Below are 11,082 nucleotides of genomic sequence, written 5' to 3'. Positions count from 1 at the left end.
TGTTCGAGCTCTCCGGCCTCCAGGGTGATTTCGTGACAGTGAATTGCCACTGAATATCTTCTTGGCAAGCGTTACCTCCAGAGATCTTGTTCGACCTCTCCGGCCTCCAGGAGGTCATCGTGACAGTGAATTGCCACTGAATATCTTCTTGGCAAGCGTTACCTCCAGAGATCTTGTTCGACCTCTCCGGCCTCCAGGAGGTCATCGTGACATCAAGCACGTGTGTCCCGAAGGCTAACACCACAACATCCTATATACAGCAGTGTATCACCAGCCAGTGTCAGAACGTATATATCAGCAGTTCTGTGGAGCGTGGGGATATTAACATACAGGAAGTAGCCGGCTGTCATCCTATGACGTCCTATGAGTCCGTAATGGGCTGTACAGGAAGAGATCGTATATGGCGGTTAATGCGAGGGCAGCTGGACGCGTGGCGTGTGGAACGGTGGGATCCGACGGTGTGTTTTTCAGGGGGTTGTTAGGGAGGATGACGGATAGTGTTCCCGAATATCAGTTGCAGGATGAGGATGTCGAGGGATTATAAAGACCCATAACCGCCATGGAGTCATCATACCGTGTTCAGTCCACACACACAGCGACATATCTGCAGGGACGGGACTGTTTGTGTCGTTCTATTGAGCATCAAGGTATTGTTGGATTATTATTATTATTATTATTATTATTTATTTATAATTTTTGTTGTTGTTGCTATTATTTTTATTTTTATTATTATTATTATTATTATTATTATTATTATTATTATTATTATTATTATTTGAAAAATGCAACAAAGAGGGTTTGGGTGATCCTGGCACAGTCAGGCTGGTTTTCTTGACTTTACCTCTACCAGGAAGCTCTGCCCAGTCTGACCATCCCAGAACTTTTCGGAGAATGTGAAGACTCCTCAACACTGCAGCCTTCTGCATAACCCAGATTATTATTATTATTATTATTATTATTATTATTATTATTAACCAATTATTATTGGATACTACTCTACTTGTTATATTCCCATTCCTACACACCAAACTGATCCCTGACATGCAGTGGGGCAAGGGGTAGCCCAGTCGCAAGAACAGCGACATATTGCCATGATCCCGTGACCGTAGGTTCGAATCCCAACTCTCTTTGATTACGATGCTGGGTCTGGCAGTACCACACCCTTGCCCGTAGGACTTCTTATACGTGAGAGACTATGTTGTACGCCGATATTTCAAGCCATATTCCAGCAAGATCACGTCAGCGACATAAGCAATGGACTTCACACATTTACACCGATGAGGAACAACAAGAGATTCACACATCTCAGTGGGCTTGCGCTGTACAAGCTGCCACACATTGTGTCTCGAACGAGACGTTAAACCCCACCTCACCCCACCTCACCCCACCTCACCTCACCTCACCTCGCCCCGCCCCGCCCCGCCTCGCCTCGCCTCACCTCACCTCACCTCACCTCACCTCACCTCACCTCACCTCACCTAAATTGAGTGAGTGAGTATGGTTTTACATCGCTTTTAGCAATATTCCCGCATTATCACCAGAAATTGTACCCATGTGGGGAATCGAACCCTGGTCTTCGACGTGACGAGCGAACACTTTAACCACTAGGCTACCCCACCTCGCCAAAATAAATGCAGTATGATGTATCAAAGTAAACACAGTGCCCGAGTCTGGAAATAAAGATAATAGTGTGTATGGTTTTAAGCCGCTTTGAGCAATATTCCAGCAATATCACGGCGGGGGACACCAGAAATGGGCTTCACACATTGTACCCATGTGGGGAAGCGAACGCTGGTCTTCGACGTGACGAGCGAACACTTTAACCCCTAGGCTACCCGACCGCCCCTGATAAACTATCAAATCAATCAAGAAATATGGTAATATTCACCTTTAATCTCTACAATACTTCCTTTCTTACCAACAATGTAGTTGTTGAAAACAGTATTGGAACCAGCTCCCGTCACTTGTGCGGAACTTGTATACTGATCGCCTAGCTATTACTGATTTGACATTGATAAATCAGGAAGGATATATACGCAGTCACAAATACAATTTAAATTATTGTTTGCGAATATTCGAAAGAAATGGCTCTTTTCTACATAAGGAGATTTAAATATTTAATCAGTGCCTAGACTATGGGATTGTGTATCTGTTCCGGTTCACACAATGAAAAAAGTAAAGTACTTTTTTAACAACGGAAAGTATTTTTCCGGAATCTATAGGTGTATTCCTACTTACAATACCTGCGCTGTTTACAGAATTGCTGCTTATATATATATATAATTGACGCTTTTCCTGTTTCAGATGTTTCGTGTGCTTTTTTCACTCCTTTTGGCAACATTCGCTCTTGGTATGAAAACTGCCGGTAAAAGATGCGCATGCGCATCAGTCGATACTGAAATAGAAGTGAAATACGGATCAAGTGAAGACAACTTTGGCCTTCTGGAATCTCCGAATTGTCTCCCTTACCAAGGCCAACAGGAAGCCCTCATCGACGGCAGAATTTACGCCAACGTGTCCTACTACGGCCAGGTAAGTAAACGTGACCATCTGCATATTCTGTCAACTTGGAGTAAACTTAGATAAGACAAATATTATGATTTTTAGAATAGGAGGACCTACTGCAATGAGAGTGAGTTGGGTTTAACGTCGCCTTTAACAGTATTCTAGTTATATCGCGGCGTGTCAGCTTAATGTGGGAGGAAAGCCCGAAGTGATGCAGGTCTCAGACGTTTACCAATTCGGTGAAACCCACGAGCACGGGTATGGTGCTGACAAACCTAGAAACATAATCGGGGCGAACCGGGATTCGAACCCACAATCATAGCCCGTTTCTGGTGTCCCCCGCCGTGATATTTCTGGAATATTGCTAAAAGCGGCGTAAAACCATACTCATGATCACTCACTCACTCTAAATGTGGGAGGTGCGCACTACATATAGCATCTTATACTTGATGACTACGCTATTGGCTGAAGTTATTATGTATGCCTGAATATCGTTGCCAAAGAAAGCTTATAATATGCTGGTATATCTTGATAATATTGGAAAGAACACATGGGCTTCCCGTATACGCTTAACTCTTGTTAATTATGGTTTGGATTTATATGGATCTCGCAATCTATTGGTGACATTTAGATGTTTTTACAACAATTTTGCACTCGTGCTATAAACATCTTCAGACAGGATTGGCATTCTACACTTTCAGGAGGTCGAGATACGACATACATCGTAATATTAAGTCTCTCCTTGAACCAAAGTCGTATCTTTTAAATTTAAGATGCAAACACCTCCGCAACACATTTATATGCTTTAGACTTGGTCTCAATGATTTAAAAGTGAATAGAGGAAGAAATTTAAATATTGAAAAGTCACTAAGAATTTGCCCCGTCTGTAACCTTGGCGCTGAAGACGAATTTCAATTCATGTTTATTTGCCCTGTATATAACAAAATAAGAATGAAATATCATCTGGTCATCATATCTACTGATAATTTTGAATGTCTGCTGTCAAGCAAAAAGTACAGCGTTCAACTACAAGTATCGTTATACATTCATCATGCTTTTGTGTTACGTCAGTTGTTGTTGTCTTGATACTCCGTATACTCCAAGCCTATCAGTCCTTGTTTTAGCCCCTTAATACCGCCCGCCAGACAGGTTAACAACAAGTACCATCTGTTAACGTCTTTTGGTATGACGCGGCCGGGGATCGAACCCCGGACCTTCCGCTTTCCGGGCGGACGCTCTACCACTAGACCACGAATATGGGCCTATGGCCTTTCATGCAATAAACCATTGAATAGAACTGAATTGAATTGATTATACTGAACCTGGGTCATACGAATCCGTTTCCTTGATACGGAAAGACAATTTGTTAACCAGAAGCCTGTGAACGTGTGTTCGAATCCCGTTCTGCTATGATTATAACTTTCAATATGTTTGTCAGACCCATAACCGTGCTCGTGGGTTATACCGAAGTGGTAAACGTCTGAGACCTGGATTAATTCGGGCTTTTTTCTTACATTAAACTGGAATACTGAGTAGGATGTCCATCATGATAGGCGACATTGAATTAATGTCAGTGGGCTAACACTATAAAACCTGCGTATGTCCGAATCAGTACAAGAAGCCACACAAACACACACACACACACACACACACACACACACACACACACACACACGTTCACAATCTATCATTAAAGCGACGAGTTGTCTAGAATGAACTTCACTTCAAATTACTACATTCCAACATTTTACAAGAGCCAATACCTCCGGCCAAGTGTATGATGCATACACGTGCATTATGTTTTTTTAACTGGATTGTTCTGTGTTTTTACATATTCCAGCCCGCCTGGGTTCTAACCTCGGACATCTACATTAAAGATTGCTACGGTATGTGCAGACTTTTCCTTCCTTTGGCGTGCCATGATCCATTGTTCATGGGTTCGAATTCAGATTCGCCCTTATCATGTGTCTTAGTTAGCCGCGAGACTGTCATCGTGTCGGAGTTACGATTATCTTAGCACTGTGGTTATCGCAAGTATGGTTCAATTTGTGTCAGTTAAGATTATCTTAGCGCTGCGATTATCGCGCGTCTATCAATGTATAGAGGTTACGATTATCGCAAGTATGTGTTAATGTATGGGAGTTACGATTATCGTAGCGCTGCGATTATCGCTAGTCTGTGTTAATGTAGAGGTTACGATTATCGCTAGTCTGTGTCTATATATGGGAGGAACGATTATATTAGCGTTGCGATTATCGTTAGTCTGTCAATGCATGGGAGCTACGATTATCGGAAAGCGTGTGATTATCGCTAGTCTGTGTCAGTGAATGGGAGTTACGATTATCTTAGCGCTGCGATTATCGCACGTCTTTCAATGTTTAGGATTTACGATTATCGCAAGTATGTGTTAATGTATGGGAGTTACGATTAACTTCGCACGGCGATTAACTCAAGTATGTGTCAATGTATAGGAGTTAAGATCATTTTAGCGCTGCGATTATCGCACGTCTGTATCAATGTATAGGACTTACGATTATCTTAGCGCTGCGATAATCGCACGTCTGTGTCAATGTATGTCAGTTATAATTACTGTACATGGTATTCCTTGTTTGATATTCAGATTCATTTGACTGTGTCTGTGTCAAAGAAGATGTAGATGTGCATGAATCACATAACACGAGTGGTGTCCCCTTGGCGACCTTGACCTCAGGACAGTGCAGAAGAATTCGGGGAGACATTTTCAACTGCACTAACGGAACATTCGTACCTGTTCAACACGGGAGTGAGGTACGGAGTCTGGGTGTAACTGACGATGTTATTGACTGTGTTTATTAACTCATTAATTGTACACGCTTTTAATCAAACTGCATTCCTTCGTCACTCATATTGCTAATTTTTGTCACTGATGCGTCAAATCTGGAAATGTCCTCCGCATGTCTACCATAGAACTGTTTGAGAACTTATGAGTGAGTGAGTATGGTTTCACGCCGCTTTGAGCAATATTCCAGCAATATCACGGCGGGGGACACCAGAAATGGGCTTCACACATTGTACCCATGTCAGGAATCGAACCCGGGTCTTCGGCGTGACGAGCGAACGCTTAAACCACCGGGCTACCCTACCGCCCCTTGAGAACATATGAGGCCTTGCATGTTGTTACCTTGATGAAACAACTTTTGAGCAAGAGTCGTATGACGCTCTTTGACATCCGCGAAGAACGAGCATGCTCGGGTGCACCTCTAGAGCTGCTGGAATATTGCTCGACACAAAGGGACAGTTGAATATTGGAAAGTTAAAGTCATCTGAAACAATAACTTCACCCAGAATCATTAAATAAACCTGTCTACTCTTTGGAGTAAAAATACCAAAAGAGACTGGGCTCAATAGAGTAAAATATGGTGAATACCCAAAGAAAACTGTCCATACCAAAATTAAAGTGAGTAAATATTCAGTGGTAGAAAAAGTTATCTGGAACCCCGAGACTTGAATATTGCAGCGTAAAAGATAAGTTACTCATTTCCCTCTTCCGTATGTCGGGGGGGGGGGGGGGGGGGGGGGGGCGGGGGGGGGCACGGGGGGCACAGTCGTCTAAGGCGCCGCGATTCGCTGTGCAGAGTTGCGTCCCTTGGGCACGCCAGAAACCTAGGATTGTGGGTTCGAATCCCGGTTCGCCCCGATTATGTTTCTAGGTTTGTCAGCACCATACCCGTGCTCGTGGGTTTCACCGAAGTTGTAAACGTCTTAGACCTGCATCACTTCGGTCTTTCCTCCCACATTAAGCTGACACGCCGCGATATAACTGTAATACTGTTAAAAGCTAACTCACTCACTCACTCACTCACTCACTCACTTCCGTATGTCGTTTTTTGACGCTATATGTTAGAACAAGCATGGACAGATGACTGCCCTTTTCTAAGACACCCTCATAAGAACCAGGATGCAATTGGTCGCTGTTAACCTTTGCTTGTAAGATGTGTAAATCGCTGTATAACAGAATAACGTGTCCCACTACCGTTTCACTAACATGATATGGGAATTGTGTCAATAATGAAAAAGCATAAATCCATTTGTTAAACCTATTCAGATTGGTTGGATCATGAAGGGGGAGATAACTTTCCACAAAGAATGCCAGCCCGACAGTCATCTCGCGGGTTGTCCAGTCCTCATCACCCGTTCCGAGTGGGGGGCACGCCCTGCGCGTCTGGGGGTCGGGACTCTGGTGAAAACACCTGACTACGTCATCATCCACCATGGAGCTTCGGGTGGTTGCAACACCAAAGAAGACTGCGTCAAAATGATGCAAAGCTACCAGAACTTCCATCTGGATGGACGCGGTAAGGGCTTGTACGAAACAAAGGGTTTGGTTTGGTTTGGTTTGTTGTTTAACGCCGCACTCAGCAATATTCCAGCTATATGACGGCGGTCTGTAAATAATCGAGTCTGGACCAGACAATCCAGTGTTTAACATCATGAGCATCGATCAATGCAATTGGGCTCGATGACATGTATCAACCAAGTCAGCGAGCCTGACCACCCGATCCCTATAGTCGCCTCTTACGACAAGCATAGTCGCCTTTTACGGCATGTATGGGTTGCTGAAGACCTATTCTACCCCGGAATCTTCACGGGTCTAAGGGATGTCATTGATATGATACAACTTATTTACCCGGCTGATCACTGAGCCCCCGTGAAGCCATTAAATTAAATGAGCAATTAATTAAATTATCTGTCATCGTAAAACGCGCTTTTACCCATCACGCGTGGACCATCTTGTATGAGATTTGTACCAATAATTGACTTGTCGGTGTCTCAAAGTGTTAGTTTGAAAACGTCAAACATGATATTCGTGTTTGTCATTGACAGAGGTGGCACATGTATTTTTCTGACGCTAACCGTTTTCTCTAATTTAACTAATTAGGAGGTTTTAAATTGGAATATATCACAGTATGTACATGTACAAAGACAAAGATATATAGGCACAGTTTTGTTCTTGACCTTATAAAAAATACCACATACCTTTAGCATTTAGACGTTTTCTTTGGCTCAGGTAAGGAATCTACATAGCTGTCCACCAAAATAAAAGAATAAAAGTACCGAGTCTAATTTAAGTAATAAAATTAATTAAATTTAATTTCATGTCATCTCCCCAACTAACTTGTCCTCAGTTCATAACTTGGTATAAATGTATGATGGTTGTATATTTCTATATCCACCACATTGATTTTGAGTCCCGTGAAGATCCGAGGTAGAATAGGTCTTCAGCAACCCATGCTTGCCGTAAAAGGCGATTATGCTTGTCGTACGAGGCGACTAACGGGATCGGGTGGTCATATGATCAGACTCGCTGACTTGGTTGATGCATGTCATCGTATCCCATTTGCGAAGATCGATGCTCATGATGTCAATCACTGGATCGTCTTGTCCAGACTCGATTATTTACAGACCGCCGTCATATAGCTGGAATATTGCTGAGTGCGGCGTTAAATAACAAACAAACGAACAGACAAACAAACAGTGATTTCGATGCAAGCCCAAGAGGGTTTCGTTCACATTTCCGGGTCATAAATATTTCCTGCCCTACATGTCACACCAGTAGTGATTTGTAAATGATGATGGTGTTTGTTCATTTGCAGGCTGGTCTGACATCGGCTACAACTTCGCCATCGGCGATGACGGCAACGTGTACGAGGGGCGAGGCTGGGACGCTGTGGGGGCACACACTGGGGGCTGCAACAGTAAATCTATCGGTAAGCGGCGAAAACAAAATAAAATATTCTTTTAGACCTTATATTGGAAGCACTTATCTCCTCTTGAAAAATTAGGGATATATTTTATAAGAGAGCAGATATGACTGTTTCTTATAGACAAATATATACCCGGACAGTTACCTCATAGTTTAAGGCGCAATGACTAGTGAGAACAGGGTTGCGTCCCTTCCCTGTCGGGATCCGCTTGCACGCTCCTTGGCCTGTGTGCTCGTTTGTTTCACCACAGTGACAGACGTTTTACGAGCGCTCCCAGTTCCGCTGATTTCGAACAAGCTGAGTTTGTGTGTTCCTGAGTTCCCGGTCATACCTCATTCACTCTTACTTCGTCAGACCGCCTCCGTGGTCTAAAGGTAGAGCGTCCGCCGGGAAGGGGAAGGTCGTGGGTTCGATCCCCGGCCGCGTCATATCAAAAGACGTTAAAAGATGTTACGTGTTGTTACCTTCCTGGCGCTCGGCATTAAGTGGCTGAAACAAGAAGAAAAAACGCGGAGTCAGTATAGATGTATTTATGATAAACTGTGGCATGGTATTTCAGTGGGCCAGCACTGTAAAATCGGCATTTGTCCGGACTAGTACAAGCAGCCACACGTGCATGCACGTCGCTATATAAGTGCAATAATCTTGGACGCGACGTTAAACCCCATTTCACCATCTCACCCAATCTTACTTCCTATAAATAGGCCTACAGACGTAACACGCATTCATTTTATCTGTCCAAATATTGTCAGTCCGTGCAGATATGTTTTTTTGTCACCAGGAATTGCTTTCATCGGCAATTTTAACAACCGGGAGCCCAGCGAGGCAGCACTTGACGCCTTGAAGAAGATGCTAGAATGCAGCGTGCGTAACGGCAAACTGATGACGTCGTTCAGGCTGCTTGGTCGTCGAGACGTGACGATGCGTTTTTGGTCGGAATCTCCTGGAGACAAGCTGTATGCCATCATCCAGAAGTGGAAGCATTACAATGCCACTGACGCTTGTGCCTAAACCACTTTTAAAAGTTCAGCTGTTGAAATGGCTTGCTTTTTGTGCTGTTCCTCAAATTAATGACATTGTTATATCCCCCGTTGATGATTCTGAATGTCATGGCAAGGACACTGACAAGTGAGTGAGTTTGGTTAAACGTTTTTAACATTTATACCATAGCGTGACAGTTGGATGGGGAAAGCCCCCAGTGATGCAGGTCGTACACGTTTGACTTGTGAAAACTCACGTGCACGGGTATAGCGCTGACAAGTGTAGAAACAGAATCTACTTTCTACTTTGGGTTTAACGCCGCTTTGTAAAGCATTCCAGTTATATCACGGCGTGTCAGCGGTGTTAGTGGGAAAACCCGAAGCGATGTGGGTCTCAGACGTTTACCACTTTCGGTAAAATCCACGAGCACGGGCATGGTGCTGACAAACCTAGACACAGAATCAGGGGAATTGGGATTCGATCCCACAATCATAGGTTTCTGGCACACACAAGGGACGTAACTCTGCATAACTAATAGTTAAGCCATAGGTACCTGAGGATAATAGCAACCACTACGGTGATGGCGAGGGACAGTAAGTTGCCAGTTGCCAGGCTGACGCCAGTAATGTCTATAAATACGACTGTTAGAAAAAAATGAAGAAATAATCGAGAGAAATAATATCTTTAAGGGAATTTATGGCACAAAAGAGGTGTACAGAGTACCTAGATGAGGGTGGGGCGCAGGGATGCTGGGATCCTGGGATGCGCGCGCATACACACACACACGCTAACACACACACACCCACACACACACACACAGAACCTGTGGGTATATATTTGAACAACCTGTTACTAAATCTTTTTTGCACTCATATCTTGAACAAAACTCATAATTTGATGGCCTAATTTTGGCTAATAAACCCGAATTATGTGCCCAAAGAGCGTTGTGCCCATTCCTTTCTTCTTATTTGACCAGCGAATATTGCATGAACTAAAGTCAGCTGGACTATGAGCGTGTTGTGTATTTACTCTTGTTAAACAGATGTGCTTCTCATGCACCAACAGACTTTGTTTGATATATATTCCTCTGCTTTATGTGTTTACAATAAACAACTCTCAGCCTTTATCCGGTTTGCATTGAATCTAGTTTGTTTGTTTATTGACGCCTCAATATTGATATCACGGCGGTCTGTAAATAATCGCGTCTGGACCAGACAATCCAGTGATTGACATCTTGAGCTTTGTCCTACGCAATTGCGATTCGATTACATGCATCAACCAAGTCAGCGAGCCTGACCACACGACAAGCATGGGTTGCTGGAGGACAAATTCTAACTCGGAATCGTCACGGGATTGGTGCAACATTGATGTTTTACATAGCTGCTGGGGGCGGGGCATTCAATAGAAAATCAAGGGGGTGAGGGTTGGGAGTTGGGGGTAATATTGAGATAAATTGTGTTTTCAGTCAAGCTTCAATACACACTTTTTTAAATTATCTAACAATGGTGATGTATGAGTGAGTGAGTGAGTTTGGTTTTACGCCGCTTTTAGCAATATTCCAGCAATATCACGGCGGGGGACACCAGAAATGGGCTCCACACATTGTACCCATGTCGGGATTCGAACCCGGGTCTTCAGCGTGACGAGCGAACGCTTTAACCACTAGGCTACCCGACCGCCCCTGGTGATGTATGAATTGTTTGATAGGCATTACTTAGAAGGATGCCGGATGTCAAAGTAGCCTTGCTTGACAACGGTCTAATGATCTGTTCCGAAACGTCGCCTTTACAGTTTATAAAGAAGTAGCTATCCATACATTGTGTGTACTTTGTCATTTGTGATGTATATTTTA

The 11,082-nt window shown here is 43.6% G+C and overlaps 1 protein-coding gene across 1 annotated transcript; it reads left to right on the top strand.

Moving 5' to 3' along the window:
* Positions 1-392: 392 nt before the first annotated feature.
* Positions 393-10,353, top strand: LOC124132937. The gene is made up of 7 exons (XM_046497119.2): positions 393-647; positions 2,305-2,532; positions 4,346-4,391; positions 5,126-5,292; positions 6,590-6,839; positions 8,139-8,252; positions 9,031-10,353. The coding sequence occupies exons 2-7, from the start codon at positions 2,305-2,307 to the stop codon at positions 9,258-9,260; spliced, it is 1,035 nt and encodes a 344-aa protein (XP_046353075.2). The 5' UTR covers positions 393-647; the 3' UTR covers positions 9,261-10,353.
* The last annotated feature ends 729 nt before the right edge of the window (positions 10,354-11,082 follow it).

The sequence above is a fragment of the Haliotis rufescens genome, unplaced genomic scaffold (genome assembly GCF_023055435.1).
Source record: "Haliotis rufescens isolate VD_foot unplaced genomic scaffold, xgHalRufe1.0.p SCAF_18, whole genome shotgun sequence".
NCBI classification, from domain to species: Eukaryota; Metazoa; Mollusca; class Gastropoda; order Lepetellida; family Haliotidae; genus Haliotis; species Haliotis rufescens.
Note: the sequence above shows the minus strand (reverse complement) of the source record. Positions and strands in the feature narration are given on the sequence as shown.

Excerpts from the sequence above, each read along its gene's own strand:
- LOC124132937 (XM_046497119.2), top strand. The coding sequence starts at position 2,305 with ATGTTTCGTGTGCTTTTTTCACTCCTTTTGGCAACATTCGCTCTTGGT. Across the intron at positions 2,533-4,345 it reads ACGTGTCCTACTACGGCCAG|CCCGCCTGGGTTCTAACCTC; the intron begins GTAAGTAAACGT and ends TACATATTCCAG. Across the intron at positions 5,293-6,589 it reads CTGTTCAACACGGGAGTGAG|ATTGGTTGGATCATGAAGGG; the intron begins GTACGGAGTCTG and ends AAACCTATTCAG.